The 16919-nt window shown below is 36.2% G+C and overlaps 1 protein-coding gene across 1 annotated transcript in view; it reads left to right on the top strand.

Annotated features, from left to right (window-relative positions):
• The window catches only part of NEB (nebulin), a 221727-nt gene that overhangs the window by 164517 nt on the left and 40291 nt on the right, over window positions 1-16919 (top strand). Inside the window, exons 149-159 of the mRNA XM_015814350.1 lie at window positions 2608-2712; window positions 3527-3634; window positions 3861-3965; window positions 4778-4882; window positions 5010-5114; window positions 7043-7147; window positions 7247-7357; window positions 8007-8117; window positions 9268-9369; window positions 9502-9606; window positions 14743-14853. Of these exons, the coding sequence (XP_015669836.1) occupies window positions 2608-2712; window positions 3527-3634; window positions 3861-3965; window positions 4778-4882; window positions 5010-5114; window positions 7043-7147; window positions 7247-7357; window positions 8007-8117; window positions 9268-9369; window positions 9502-9606; window positions 14743-14853 (1173 nt within the window). The remainder of the gene's footprint in view (window positions 1-2607; window positions 2713-3526; window positions 3635-3860; window positions 3966-4777; window positions 4883-5009; window positions 5115-7042; window positions 7148-7246; window positions 7358-8006; window positions 8118-9267; window positions 9370-9501; window positions 9607-14742; window positions 14854-16919) is intronic.

The following is a 16919-nucleotide window of genomic DNA, read 5'->3' as shown; positions in this document are numbered from 1 at the left end:
GAAATTCTGCGACCAGATATGCTGACAGCATTGTACAACACATATCAGTGGAGTCAGGTAATGTTTTGTAGTAGTAGTAATAGTGTAGTAGTAGTAGTAGTTGATTCAGTGGTAGCAGTAGTAGCAGTAGCAGCAGTTATAGTGGATTGATAGTGTCGATGTGACAATAGTGAATGTTGAAGGAAGTAATTAAAAATCTGCATATATGATAGCCCCTTGTAGACATTAAACCTCTGTACAACACATGCCACAGAATGTGGTGAATTAATTGAAACTTTGTCCAATAAACATAAAGAGTCTTCATTAAAGGAATGGAGTTGATTTTGAATGTTGCCATTATTTGCTATTAGAGCAAATTCTTTACAACCAGCAAGACAATTAAGGGGAAAAAACTGCTTATGTGTCTCCCTTTCTGAACACTTGTCAAAGCTGCGCCCATCTGCAGCAGAAACAGGTATAAATAGATAAGATAACCTTTATTGTCATTTTTATACTGTGGGCACAATGGCACACATCAAAAATGAAATTTAGTTGCCCGCTCTCAAAGTGAAACACATACATGACACACACCTAAACATACTATGAACAACATATGTATAGACCCACATCCCTACATATACGTAGCAATAAATTTTAAATATTGTCCATCTTGAATATATAACGGAATAGGATGAAATATCCAATATTTTTTAGGTCTCCTCTTCCATGTCCATTATCATGATGGACACCTGGCTAGCATACATAGCCCCTCCCCAAGTTAGCTATATTATATGCTATTTTAGATCATTCATTCCTTGCAAATACAAATAGATGCAGTTTATTTTTGTTTTCCTGCTTTTTACCTTAATCAAGATAACCTGCATTGTACCAACTACAATATTTATTGTACTTCTTCTGCAGGAGAGACTAGTCCCAGAAATTTTTGTTCTTTATTTGGAAAGCCTTCTCAGTTTTTGTTAAATGTTGGGAAGGAAACATCTGGCCAACATAGATTCTCCATCATGCACTTGACAGTCATTGTTCACCTGTTCTAATACAAACATCACCTTCATTCTCTAAACAGATACAAACTGGAATAGCTTGTTTAGGATTTCATAATTCAGTTCCTCCAATTTTCCGTAGGCCCAATTCTAAAGTGAGATAGCAGTCACTCATAATCTATCATGTGTAAGCTACCCGAACATTAAGTCTATTTAACATTAACGCTCACATTTAAACTCCAAAGCTTGAGTTCACAAACAAATCATGTTTGGAAGTAAAGCAGCATTGATATTTGTGAACAGAATCTCCATCTTATCTAAATCTAGTTTATGCTACGATAATCTAAATTGACTTACTTCTGAATAAAAGTGATATTATGATACTATGATGCCAAAATTTATTATTCACTTGCCCTAAAAGTAATAGGTTTTTTTTTTACATGCAAATAGTTTTAGATTTGGAGTGTTAACTAATCTCAGAATTAAATTCAGTCTCCCTGCATCTAGTCTACACACATGCTTTATTTATGTTATTGATATGTTAGCAATCTCTTAGTATACGCTGTCATTGTTTTGTATATGTGCAATTCTTTTGTGCATGAATTTATTTGTGTCTTTGTGCATGCCTTTGTTGTTGTTTTTCATTATAATGCATAAACAAAAACGGTTATGTTTTCTCTCTTGTCTTTATACCACTTTTAAGGTCCTGGTATTCTATGTAAAACCAAATAGAAGATTCCCCAAGATTTTCAGCTGCATAAAATAATTTATAAAGATCTATAATAATAGCTATGTCTACTGTCCAAATAAGTAATATATTTTATATACATATTTTAAAATGTCTGTACAATTAATAGTCTCAGTATTTTCCCTTCTGCTATAATTACAAAGTATTGTTTGGATTTGCAATTAATCTGATGTTTTAAAATAAAAATAAAAATTAATTTAGGGAGCTCAGTACCAATATTTTTACTTAATATGCCAACCACTCCTAATTTTTGTGGGTTCAGTGATCCTGAATTCACTCATACTCTTATGTACTGCCCAGAGTCTGTGTGGATTACAACCCAAAGGAAATACTATAAAATGAATAAATCAATATTTAACAAATACTTAAATTTCTTGTTTACATTCTAAAAGATGCTACTTACCTACTCTGGTTATTCATTTTAAGAGATCCTTCAATTTCAAGCACAGCCAATGTTTTCATCTGCTTGGGTGAAATCCTGCTAATTTACTCCTTTTATTTATCATGTTCACATCCTGTCCCAGGAAGGATATATGGGATTATCTCGTATCCATTCCCATATCAAGGTGGTGGGAGGGTTAGAGATGATGACTCACAGTAGACACTCCACAGTTATATGGCTGAGAGGTGGCTTGAATGTGTGCTGTGCAGGTTTTTTTTGCATCTCGTTGGCTTCCTTTGAAATCAGCATAACCAAGAGCCACCTAACTGACATTTCCGTTGTGTGGGCTTAGCTCCCCACATAGACAGTTTCAGTTGACCTCTATGCAGCTGTTGATAGTGAGCAGGCTAATTCTAGCTCCCTTCTAAAAAGGTGTATTGGCAGTGTTTTTTGTTGCTGCCATTCCGTATCATTCTTATTTGTTTTTCTTTCAACAGTACAAGTACAAAAGGCTGTATGAAAAGCAGAAGGATAAATTTACCAGTGTTGTGGATACTCCAGAACATCTGAGGACTACCAAAGTCAACAAGCTAATCAGTGATGTAAGTGCTGAGACTTGAGAGAAGTGGTATTAAGCAATTTTTTAAAAACAAATTTTGGGGAGAGATAGGAAATAAATCAGTAGTGACTCTCTGACTGAAAATTCTCCAATTAAATGGTAAGTTTAAAGATAAATCAGTGATGAGGTTTTTGGTCTTTTGGGTGTGTTCTGGAGAAGATATGGGTCACGAGGCTCATTCTTTCTTCAAGAAGCTCAGTGTTTCTTGAGTTCTTGGCTTCCCCTCAGTTTTGTTTCCATAACAAACTTCTCGGACTGAGAAATAGTGACTAATCACTAACCTTCCTAATTAAAATGGATTTGAGCTCAAACACACTTATCAAACACACCAAATGTTAAATTATATCATCAAGTGTACAATATTCACTGACTCCTAGCAGACCCACATCTGAATGATACAAAATCCGATGCCAAAAACTAATTAAAATGTCATGCTTTTGTTTTTGTTGTTTGACCTATCTATGTTCCATGCATGCAGATGATTGTTTCATGGACTGATTGTTCAAATATAGGAGATCAAACAAGTCAATTTTAATATTGTTGTGATTGTCGATGCAACATTTGTATGCCTTATTCAGACAGGTCTAGATGAGGGTAGTGGACATACTATTTGTTTTTCTTGGACTGGATTGGATAGTTGTATTTTCCAAGCCAGTCATGACATCCAATAGGAGATAACTAGGGAATGAAGAGGGGTTGGACATTTTAGGTGTGAATTTCTAATGGAAGTGTTTTTTAAATATATATATATATATATAGTGATTACATGTGCTGACTTTATTTTTTTTTAATGTTAGATTCTTTATAAACTGGAATACCAGAAAGCCAAACCAAAGGGATATACCAGCATTCATGATACTCCCATGATTCTCCATGTACGGAAGGTCATGGACAGAATAAGTGAAGTAAGTAATTTTTTAAAATTATATCCTTCCAATGAAATGCCCCTCGTGTGTTAGATTATTTATTGCCATGTTTTGGGTTTAGGTTATGTTTTGTAAATACACAGCCATCCTTAAACAGTTGCCCACAATCCAGCCTTATATAAATATATGAATAAAGCTTTAGGGATGGCTTTGGTTCTGTTTTTCCTTATATAGCTAAAATATTCATCTTATGCTTTCCCAACAGCTGAAATACAAAGAACTCTATGAACAGAATAAAGCTCACTGCAATGTGGTACCAGATTCAGTTCACATTAAAGCTGCTAAGCAGGCTTACAAAGTGAACAGCAATGTAAGTTTGTTTCTCTTTCCTTCTTTCTTTCTTTCTTTCTTTCTTTCTTTCTTTCTTTCTTTCTTTCTTTCTTTCTTTCTTTCTTTTTCTTTCCTTCCTTCCTTCCTTCCTTCCTTCCTTCCTTCTTTCCCATCTAAACGTTGTCATTTTGATGACAAAGGCTTCCAAAGGAAACTAGGAAAGCAGTGTTTCCAATTCTCACTCTTTTGAACCCTTGAAGAACCCACTTGTCATATTTTAATAAAAATCCAGTGAAGGTATTTGTGTATCTCATGCTTTTTTCAGAAGTACAAGGATGGGCTCGCACACCATCTTGTTGAATAAAATGCTTCATAGAGAAAGGGAGTCAGTATAGATTCCCAGTGCCCATCGTTCTTGGAAAACCCTATGCAACCCAGAAGATATGAATAGGGAATGAAGATACTATCATTTAATAAATAGAATCCTGGCACCTAGCTTTTGTGTCCTCCCAAATATAGAACTGATCGCCTGGACAAGCTGTGTATTTCTCTTTCTGGGTATTTTCCATCAATGTTGTAACATCATAAAAATGGTTCATTAAATCTAAATGATGCTAAATTGGATGACTTTTAGACCTAGATGGGTGATTTGCCCAATTACACCATGATGTAGACACATCACTCTTCTATGAAGTTTATATCTGTCCCATATTTGTTGATTGGTTGATGGATTAACTATTCAGCAAACTATTAACTATTCAGCAAACTACAATAACCTTTTAAAATTTTAAAAAAATGCCAGTTTTGCAAGAACACTTTGATTATATGTTTTTTTTATTTCTTATTAAATAGCTGGATTACAAGAAGAAATATGAAGCCACCAAAGCTCACTGGCACTGGACCATGGACAGACCTGACTTTATCCAAGCTGCTAAGACATCCTTGCAACAGAGTGATGTAAGCAACTGAGAAAGAAAACTTTTTTTTTTCCCCCTGATGGAATAAGACAGTTTGTTGATATTTAGAACAACTAGACATTTTTTCATTTTTGTTGTTGCTCCTATTGTTCCTTCTTTCTTTGCAGTATGAATACAAGCTTGACAGACAATATCTCAAAGGATGCAAGTTGTCTGTAACAGATGACAAAAACACAGTGTTGGCATTGCAGAATGCGATCTTGGCAAGTGATGTGAGTATTTTAAAATCTTTTGTATGGAAACTTTGATCACTTTTGACAATTCTTGTTAAACAAGAACAAAACATAAATGTCATCAAATCTGTTTGCATTATTTACAAATTATGGTTTGTAAATAGGATTTATCTCACATTCCAATCCAATTGGAAGAAAAATTGTTTTAAGCACCATGTACAAAAAGTTCATGTCTACTAATAACAATAAAAATGGAAGCAATGATTTATGGGGATTGCTGGTGTTAGTTTGGGTAGCCAATTCTAATTTGTACTTCCCATTTCCCTCCATTATTGTGGTGCTAAATTCTTAGTAAGTTCCAAGTAATCTCAAGATTGAGCTCAACTCTAGTGAGCAAGCCAGTCAACTTTCCAACTTCAGTCTAGGACAGATGTCCCCAACTCTTCAATTAATTGATCCCTTCATGAAGTTTTAGATTGCTCATTGACCCCCACAGATATTTATTGTATAGAAATAATTTAATAAATACTACTTTAATTAATATAAATATAATAAATAAATAATAGTACTATAAATAATAATATCAAATATTAATATCAAACTAGTTCAAAAAAATTTGAAATCAAAACCAAGTGGTGGAAACATCATTAAAGCAATTAATACCTAGCCAGTCCTTGTTAGTAGATATGCAACAGGTATAGTTGACTGAACCCAGATGGATAACTTGGATCAGAAGACAAGAAAACTAATGACAAAGCACCAGGTTTTGTTCCCAAAAACTATAGTTGCCAAGAACTGATGGGGGCAGAGGATTCCTATTAGTGAAACAAATTGAGGAAGAAGAAAAGCAAGGCCTGAATGAACTACATTAAGAAAAGTCAAGAACCCTTGCTGAAAGAAGTCAATCAAGTAAAGCTCTTGAAAAATAACAAAGATGAAGACTGAATTGAAAATTGATTTGTTAATTGGATGAACAAGCCAATGCGTGGTCAATACTTGAAGGATATAGAAGAAAATGCTGATAAAAACTCCACATGAAGTTTGTTAGATCAGGACAATTAAAAAAACAAACTGAAGATTTTATTTTAGTGGCTCAAGAACAAGCTTTGCCAACAAGCTTTGCCTGAAGGCAAAAATTCAACATGTAACAAACAATAATAAATGTCATCTTTGTAGGGAAAAGGATGAAACAATTGACTCTTTGATCAGTGACTGCAGCAAAAGACTTCCTCAATATCTAGAAATATTGAATTTATCAGACCTGAACACCATAATTTTACAAAAACCCATCCTGCTTGGGACTGCCTATATTCCTTGATGCTACTTTAATAATTCTTAGGTCCTTGGTTAGGAACTGAATTATTAAGTTTCTACCAGTCTTAGGCTATGAATCTAACTGTAGATTACCCATCCATAATAATAATAGAGACAGCTCAGGTCCTCTCTCTGGCTGGCCATCTAATCCTAGTTAATACTGTTTCACTGCTGGCCACCTTATCTTCAGGACTGACGTACGTTTTATAGTGCCCCCAAAAGATTAACTGACCCCAATTGAACTTAATATTTTTTATTGACCACTTGTTGACCTCCAGACATTTGTTGATCCCCTTTTGATCCCCGTCATTTGTACTTTGAATAGTTCTATCGATCCTTGGGGGGTCATTATGATCACTTTGGGGAACCCTGGTCTAGATGAAAGCCCTCATCATGTTTAAACAAAGGTTTTGTAAGATTAATTACCCATCACATCCTTCTCCTAAGATGTATTAGGTTAAGAATCTCCAAGGTTACATTTTGACTTCAGAAACATCTTATAGTTGCCTAAGCTTCAATATAAGATTTCTCTATCCTGGTTTTTTAATAGCTAAGAGAAGAAAACAACATGCTCACTGTTGGCAGTCTCATTTGTGGAATCCTGTTGATGACTGTTGCTTGAAAACATGTTTCCCTTTTTTTTAACTTCTCAGTTAAAATATAAAGAGAAGCACAACAAGGAACGAGGAAGCATCCATCCTGTTCCAGACACTCCCCAGATCCTTCTTGCCAAGATGGTTAGCTCTCTTGTGTCTGAGGTAATTTTTATTTTATTTTTTATTTTGCAATTGTCTGGCTCCAGAATACCTTCTCCCTAAAGTGATTTCTGATATATTTTGCTTGTCTTTTGAAAACAGAACAAATACAAAGAGCATGTGAAGAAACACCTCCCCCATGGTTCTTTCACAAAATTGCCAGAAACTCTGGATACTGTTCGTGTCAAAAAAGTTACCAGTAATGTTAGTGAGGTAGGCTATTTTTACATCATTTTATTCACATTGCAGATGGTCTTTCACCTTTGCTATGTTTGTGAGTAAAGCTATATTTTCTCCCCTGTAAATTATAACTTAGTGTTTTCTGAAGGGTTATTCTTTATCATCAGTTCTGTTGTCCTTTCAGCTGTTCAGATATTCAGAATCTACAAAGGCTTAACATGTTGTGGGATGTGTACTTGCAATTGTTGAAAAATCTAGAAAGTGTTCCTCTCATTTGAACTTCCATGATTTACAAACTTGATTATGAACACAATGAAAGAATTTTAAGTACCTTGAACAATGAGAAAGAAGATAGACATGAGGGTGAGAAGATAATCAAATCACAGTATGACTAGGAATTAAGAACAGATGTGGTGTTGTATGTATAATTGATGGTATTGACTTTATTATTGTCGGTCAATGCAGCAATATGGCTGCCCTTTGAATCCAATCAACAATGCAAAAGTTTGAGAACATAAAGGAAAATTACAGTAGAACTAAAGAGATAAAACCTATTATCTTACAAGCACACACTCACATATCCCTTTTTCCAGATAGCAGTGTTTTTAATCTGTCTTTCCTATTCTAAACATCAACAAGTTTTCAGTGGAGGATAACAGGTATAACTTTCTATCCCAAACAGACAAACTATAAAAAGAGATTTCAAAAAGAAAAAGGCAAGTCAGATTATTCAAACATGGTGGAACCTCCTGATGTGAAGCACGCCATGGATGTGGCAAAGAAACAGAGTACTGTAAGTTATTTCTGCACTTTCTTCCTTAGCAAATGATATACGATCTGTTGTTGTATTCAGACCAGGAAACCATTTCAGTGTATTGCTAGTATTTGGAATTAAGATATCATGATTTAACCAGGATATATAAATGAGTGTGAGACTAACAGTCTCCAATAAAGGAGAAGGAACTCAGAGTTGAAATGAAGTGTCCCTGGTGGTCTCTGAGCTTGGTTGTTTTTGCAGACATTTCATTACTCAAACTAGGTAACATCATCAGTGCTAGTTTGAGTAATGAAACATCTGCAAGAAAACAACCAAGCTCAGAGACTATCAGGGACACTTCATTTCATCAACTCTGCGCTCCAGACATTCTCCTTTATTGGAGATAATTTGATTTCTCACTTCCTGGAAAGCTTTGTTTAATTCCAGAGTGCATAATACCCCATATAATTATTTTGAAAATAAGTGTTTTAACATTTTAAAGAAAGATTTGGACATGAACGGCATGGCGTTTAAAATATACACTGCCCTAACAATTTTAGGCATACTGTATTTCAAGCATGATATAGATAAAGAAAAAAAAACACCTTCTTTCAATCTACTTTGAGGTGTTTTTTTTAATTCCATTTTAAAGCATAAATTATGGACTATTGGCTCTGCTTTCTAAACATTCTGGGAGGTTGTGCTGAGCAGAGTCAAAGTGCTCATCCAAAGCAAATGCATAGTTTTCATATGTAAGGAAAGGGGCTTCGATTGTGAAGTCTCCTGAGATATGTGTGTATGGAAGCGAGAATTGCCTCTCTCCAATGACTTGTCCTACAGCATCACTCTTCTTCCTTTGGCAGAAGCAAATGGCTGTTGGAACAAAAACAAAAACAAAAAACCACAAAGCTGATGTAATCATGCCTCACAAAATCTCCACCCTTATTGATTTGGGTTGGATGTAAAGGTCTCCATACACATGATGACTACATTCACATCTCCGCTCTCCATTTCCCCATTCTTCCTTTTGCTAAGCATTCATATATAAATGACCATTTTATCCTGCCCAGAGCAAACCAATTGGCAAAATATTAGCTGATTTTCTTCCTTCTGTTGTCTTTTTTAGTTTAAAAAAACCACATGTTATGTTGATCATTTATCTCCCTCTTCTTTTCTCCTACTGTAGATCGAATATAAAAAAGATGCCAAATCACAGCTCCATTATACCACTGTGGCCGATCGACCAGATATTATGAAGGCCACACAAGTCTCCCATTTAGTCAGCGATGTGAGTGCAAATCAATGCAACCGCTTCGTAACTTGTTGCTTGTATGATATCCATATAAGTAAAATTGCTTTTTGTTTTGGTATGTATGAATGCAGCATTGATTAATTTTTCAAATGTCTGTCTTGACTTTAGATTGAATACAAATCCAAACGTTATGGAGATGCTGGAGTAGGAGTCACCATGCTTGGACGTCCAGACATTGAACTTGCCAAAGAAGTGTCCAAATTGACCAGCCAGGTATGATCAATCAAAACAAATAATTTACGACAATAGGAGCACAGAATTTCCCACACTCTCTTGGAAGTAATGTTGACACCTAAAGTAATACAATCAGTAGAGCTGATTCTGGGGTTTTCATGGGCTAAAGAATCCTGTCACTGTGTACAGCATGTGAACTCAGCTTTTCATTCATCACAAGGTTAGCTCGGTGTTGTAGACATTGTGGGCATGCACGGTCCACCCTTAATCTTTGATTAATCCTAGGCTTAGTCTGGGCTTCCAAAGAGTAACATGGAACATACAGAAGAAATCTGGATTCTAGTTTCAGAAGGCTTGAATAGCTCAGTGATGATTTTATCTTTAAAGTGAATTATTTAAAATGAATTGTTCCTGTTCAGATGAATATGTACTTAATGGTAAAGAGTAAAGCTACTTCAGCATTCATTTTGGGAAGACATCCAACTTTAAATTTGCAGTCCATTTTTAAACAAAACATTGAGCAAAGGGTAGGTTTCCAACTTCAAGTTTGTCCATAAAGCTAATTGGAAGAGAAGGACATCCTGTAGAAGTAAATATGAAATTATGAGGTTATTTTTATTGATAAAATATTTTAGAAAGCTCTCATTTATGGTTTTCATATGACTGTTGTTCCAGAAAGTACCAATCATCCCACATTCCTGAATTTGAGATAACTTTCTAGAAATGGGAAAAATATACAAAAATAAAGCGTAATGACAAATTTCCTTATTATCAAATATGTTTGTGTATGCAAATACATACACACACATAAATACATACATATATGTTTGTGTGTATATTTACACACCTGTTAGAAGCTATAATCTAAGAGAGGCAGAGTCCAGATCAAAAGAAATGGATATTACCTAATTAAAATGAATAGCCAGCAAATCCTATTCATAAAATAGATTTTCCGTTTGAATATATTAATGAATTGCTTACAAATACAGTCATACATAGGCAGATACACACAAATACTTTTTCTTTCTCATACTAGCAGAAATAATGAAAGAGAAGGAGAAAAAAATGAGATAGATAGAAGGAGGGAGAAACAATAGGTGGGAAGAAAAGAAGTAAAAGAGAGGGAAAAATTGGATGGAAATAAGGCAAGATAAATTGGAAACTATTTAGATCAGTGTTTCTCAACCTTGGCAATTTAAAGATATCTGGACTTCAGCACCCACAAGTCCTCAACCAGCATGCTTGCTGAGGAATTTGTGGAATTGAAGTCCAATCATGTTAGAGTCAACACGCTTGAGAAACACTGGTTCAGATATTAGAAAAGGTTTGAATTCACCGAGAATTCAAGCAGCTCCTTCAAAACAACAAGTAAGGCATCCAAGCTATTCTGCAGGCAATGCCCTCAACCATTTGCATTTTTTATTATTCATTTGTTGTCAACTGTATTTTCTGTTCTCAGTGACTATATGACCCATAAACATACTGTATACCCCATTCAGAGGTAATTATTACACTCCCAACTTTCTGTTAAATAAATTTCATATGCCATCTACTTTAAAGACATTGCTATCAGCTCTACATTTTTTCTTTTGCAATAAGTATTTTAATGCATTTGTCTTATTGCCATTCCCCATTTGGGATTTCTGACATATTTGCTTGGAAACCTACGTAGTTGTACTCATTTTTTAGTATACTTGGATATTTCTACTGTGCAAATCACTACTGAAACTGTGCTTTACTGCTTGTATAAATGATTTATTTTCAATAATTTGGTACCTTATATTTTAGTGTTGTTACTAATTAACATCAACCTGTTTGTCCTCCATCAAACTTTGAACAAGTGCAGTTGGTGAGCTTCCAAATCATGCTGCTTCCATGAGACATCTCCATCAAGAGAAGGAATGGATGATGCCTGCATTTCTGTCTTAGCTCTTTGCTTTGTGTCCTTGGAGGTTGGCTATTCTAATCTTGCTATCTTGCTATGCTTTGTAGGTGAAATACATTACAGGATACTTGAGGGGCCATGGGGCAGCATCGTATGATACACCCATGATGAGGCATTTTAAAAAAGCTAACACCCTAAGTAGTCATGTAAGAAGGATTTAAAATGCTTGTCCTTTTAGCTTTTCCATTTTATGAATTTTGCAAAATGTTCTTGGCACATAAAATTGAGCCTGGATTGCCAATGGGATGTTCTTTTTTTAAAAAAAATATATATATATCAAAAATCTCATGAATTTTAATTTTTAAAAAATCTCCCTTTTCTTTCTTATGTAAAATTGCTCCTGAGAGTCCAGAGTTGAAATGGAGATAAATTATTTGTTCAAATCTAATAATTTTAGAAGATACCGTTAGTGCATTTACAATGCAAGCCTGGTGTAATGAATGTTGTGCTTTAACTAAAACACACACAGTAAAACATGTGCCATGATTCCCAGTGGTATGTACTATGGAGGAAGAACTGAGACAATGAGCAAACATTCCCAATAGTGATCTAAGCGTACTGTCTTGAACCAGGCAAAACAAAACATTGAGTTTTGAAAAAAGGCTTCTGGAGAATTAAGCCAGAACTAGATCTTGACTAATTTCTAATTGCTGCTATTTGATGTCAAGTGTTTCCTGTTTATTTTTCCCACTTCCTCTTAAGAAAGACTCTCTTACTATCTGCCTTCTTCAAATTGGCTCCTTCCACAGAGGTGGCTTCCAAGTACCGTCAGCCCCAGTTAGCATGGCCAGTGGTGAAGGATGATGGGAACTGTAGGCCTAAACCTTAGGAAGGACATAAATTGGAGAGGACTTTTGGACATAAGGAAAAAAGGGAGACATTTCCTTTCTTACTTTTCTTTCTTATGTTGCATGTAGTCGCAAACATCCTTCTGTGCGTGTGACAAAAATCAGTTCTTTGTACTGAAAGTTGATAAGCCGTCTTGTCTTTGTAATAATAATCTCTTCCGCTTATTAAGCTGTTCTATTTAGTCTCTTACTGTACTGAAGAAACAGCAACTTTTGACTCTTGAAGAGTGAATGGGACTAATAATCTTTTCTTGAAAAAAAAATGAATACACTTTTTTTCAGATTTATAGATGTTCATATGATACCTCATTTGTTTGTGTGGATGTTTCTATGTTTCTGGCTGTGCAGAATTTCAACAAATAATCTTTTAAAGGATTATTTGTCATGTATACTGTCTATCATGTCATGTATACTGTCTATCATGTCACCAATTCCGTCACTGTTATGGTTAATCTGCATGTCATTTCTTATTTTGTTGTTATTGTTGTTGATGGTTTGTATCCAGTGTTGTCCATTTGCCGACAAAATTGGAAATCCTTTGCCAAAGTCCACTTGCATAACATTGATGTAGCTAAAAGTTTTCCTTGGTCACGTGTCAAATCTGTCATTGTGAAAATGTCATTGTTCCTTATAAATGCATCAGTTCCCATGTGATTCTGTATATGTTTCTAAAGGAAATCTAACCAGAAGGATAGTAACTGAATGTCACCAGCACTTGTTTTTTTTTTATCAATCTAGTTTTAAAACTGAAACTATCCAGCATGACGGATACAGAATTGCATGAATATCCACATTTTAGAAATAAAAACCCCCATGGAATGTGAGTTGAAAGTGCACTATGGCATATTCGGTTTTTCTGATGATAGCCTGAATTTACTTCTTTACAGTGATGTGTGTTGCTTTCTAGCATGATCAGTTCCTTTCATCAGTTATGTCAATCAGCTCTCCCAGACAGAGTTACGTCCATCTTTTAAGCGTATTGTCCATTTACTTTATGTTTAAACTCTAATTACAGTCTAAATAAACTGAAAATGCCCTTAGTTATGGCCGGATAATGCCATTATTTTTTATAACTTGTGACTTATTGTCTACTAAACAGCTAATATATTTTCTCTCTTTTATGAAGTTGTTTAATAATAGTCCTAAAACCTTTAGGAATTAAGAAACTTGTTTGTCTAGAAAGTTACAGTATTATTATGTAATGTAAATACAATATTATGTAATATAAATACAATATGCAAGTTCCTCTTGCAAGTTGGATATAATTACATTGAAATGAAAGCAAGCTGGCTGAATTATTTACATGATGAGAAGCAGACTACCCATCGGTGGGTTCAGATAGATTGTTTTACATAAGAAAAAGCACCCAGCAGAATTTTAATTCTCAGTGGCTTTTAAAAACTCTTTAAAAGGACATCGCTTTTTTTAAAAACAATAACTTGGGCATAAACTACACTCGGTGCAAACTTTCTTTATGATTAGTAGTAGGGCAGGTGGTAAATAGTGAGCTTCCATAGGAGAAATCTTGGGAAAGTCATTATCTTATGTTATTGTCACAAATGTACTGCAATCTCTTTGACATTCTTAGAGCAAAACCAAGATATAAATGCTTTCGAAGTCTAGCTTTACCAATAGAAGAGAATATTTGGTGCTCTCTGAGCTTGGCTGTTTGCTTGCAGACGTTTCATTACCCAACTAGGTAATACCTTCAGTACTAGAAGGGAAACACTGATAAAACAAGCTAATGTACATAAACAGAGAGCAAACCCCACTCCCTTTTAGCACTGAAGATACACAGAGAGCACCATGGATTCCCCAGGTTTATTTGCCCTTTATCATGCCTTTGTGGGATGCGGTGGTAGAGTAACAGAATTGTATAATGCCACCTTTCCTTTTCTGAGGCCTGAACATATGCCAGATTGCTTACTTGCTTCATTCCAGTAGCGATGCTGACTGGGAGTGAAGAGATATATAGAATATTGTGCCACTCAACTGGAGGTTGGGGAACACCCTTGTTATTATAAGAACACAAAGGAAGTTGTGCTTCATCTCACTTTCTCAAGCGTCTTGTCCATATATATTTTTTTGCAATGGATAAATTCAATATATTTTGATACATGGAGCTGAAATAAACTGCTGAATGAAAGAAGAAATGTCGCCCTCTGAAATGTAGCATGTATCCATCTTACTACTGAAAAAAAATCTTGATGTTTCCAATGGTCTCTTTTGTTTTGAAATAGCTCCTCTGCATCTTTTGATCTGCTTGCTTGCAATCAGATTTCTTTTGACCACCTGATTGTGGATAGGTGTTTCCTCTTCTCCCTTTCTTGGTGTCAGGACCCTTTGTTAAAAAATAATAATAATCTGTTTTCCCGGCCTCAGATCAAGTACAAAGAAAGGTTCGATAAAGAAAAAGGAAATAGACCTCAGTACGATCTGAAGGAGAGCAAGATCTACAAGACCTTGAAAGATGCTCACCACATTGCAAGTGAGGTACGTCCGGTTCATTAGCTTTTCTTTGAAGGGTGAGGAGAACCCAGATGCCAGATCTAGGTTCCTTTGAGAGAGGTTTGCAGGGAAAATAAAAGAGATAAACAGACTGAGCGCAGGTGAAAACAAACAGTTGAAAAATTCCAGCAATACAGGTAGTCCTCGACTTAACAACTCATTCGTTTACTTAACAACCCATTCATCTGAAGTTACAATAGCGCTGAAAAAAAAAGACTTATGACTATTTTTCACCACTACACCATCCCCGTGGTCTCATAACAAAAATTCAAACACTTGACATGTATTGATGACAGTTGCAATGTCCCGGGGTCATGGGATCACCTTTCAGAATAACAGAGTTGGAAGGGACCTTGTAGGTCATCTAGTCCAACCCCTCCTTTGCGGCTTTCTGACAAGCAAAGTCAATGGAAAAGCCAGATTCACTTCACAACCATGTTCCTAACTTAACTGCAGTCATTCACTTAACATCTGTGACAAGAAAGCCTTTAAAATCTCCGTTTTGAGAGAATTGTTGACAGAACGAATTGTTGTCTTTAAAACCCGAAGTAACACCAGTATTCAGTGTATATAACGAGGTGTAGTATCAATGTCATTTCGTCCGCACAGTTTAACGGCCGGGCGCCCGGCCTACGTAGTATGACTTTGGCGCGGGTGGGGTAACGACCGTTACCCCTTTTTCAGCGTTATGCAGCCGCGATGTCATGTGACATGCCTGCAGTAAAGTCAGAATACAAAAAGGCACTTTCTGTAACTTATTCTCCCCCCTCACATTCTCCATTTCCTTTAAACTTGAAGTCTGTTGCAAATTGATACCGTTGAATTATTTTCACACCCAGTTTCTATTCACACTAAGCCTCTTCTCATCCTTATTTTTTACTAGCCTTCTTGGGACAATTATAATCCCTTTGGTCAGCCTATAAGGTGGAGAAAGGTGGAGTAAAGTAGGGCTCCTTCCCATTCTTTTTTCTTTTTTTGCTTTTAAAATATTTTCCCCTTGTTGAGGCTGTAGGTGGGAATGAACATGATTGCAGTTAGTGGGATTAATCTCTTTTTGGAATGAAAAAGCTTTGAATTGCGCCGATCTGAAAGCTTCCCTACCAATCCCAAGTGTCCAGTATTCTTCCATGTGAATGAAAATATAGATTGGCGTTTTGGAAGGTTCCAGAAGCATTTCCCAAAACATGGGTTGTCCTAGAGCAGGGCTTTTCAGCCAGTGGTACGGGCACCACCTGTGGTACATTGGCACCTGGCAGGTGGTATGCGACCATCCTAGAAAAGTGGTAGCGGGGGAGGAGAATGAGCTGAACCGGTGGCAGCACCGCACAAGCCTGAGCGAGAGATGGCTGGAGCTGCAGGGCTGTCAGGGCTCAGTGGAAGCGCCAGGATCAGCGCTAGGCTCCAACTGGAGCTTGGCGCTGATCCTGGTGCTTCTGCTGAGCCAGAAGAAGTGCTGATCAGCTGGAATGTTGCAGCATCTCCAGGGTCTTGTGATTTACATTCAGATGCTTGGCAACTGATTCATATTTATGATGGTCACAGTGTCCCAGGGTCATGTGAAGTGACCAAAACCTGCTGCAACCACCCAGCAGACGGGGGGAATAAAAACCAAACACCCCCCACCCCACCCCCGCTGCCAATCCTCAACAGAAATNGAGGCAAAACTCTCTTAACAACTGTCTTGCTTAACAACAGAAATTTTGGGCTTCATTGTGGTCATAAGTCACATATATTGCTCCACATCATAGTTACAGTAAAGCAGGCGTGTCAAATTGCCGGCCCGCGGGCCGGATGCATCATACTGAAACCGCGCCCACCCCATTGCTGGCAATGGGGAAAAAGTCGCAATACGTCACGCGATGTCATGTGACATGCCTGCAGTAAAGTCAGAATACAAAAAGGCACTTTCTGTAACTTATTCTCCCCCCTCACATTCTCCATTTCCTTTAAACTTGAAGTCTGTTGCAAATTGATACCGTTGAATTATTTTCACACCCAGTTTCTATTCACACTAAGCCTCTTCTCATCCTTATTTTTTACTAGCTTTCTTG

The sequence above is a fragment of the Protobothrops mucrosquamatus genome, unplaced genomic scaffold (assembly GCF_001527695.2).
Source record: "Protobothrops mucrosquamatus isolate PMUCROS unplaced genomic scaffold, P.Mucros_1.0 scaffold_87, whole genome shotgun sequence".
Lineage (NCBI taxonomy): Eukaryota > Metazoa > Chordata > Lepidosauria > Squamata > Viperidae > Protobothrops > Protobothrops mucrosquamatus.
Note: the sequence above shows the minus strand (reverse complement) of the source record. Positions and strands in the feature narration are given on the sequence as shown.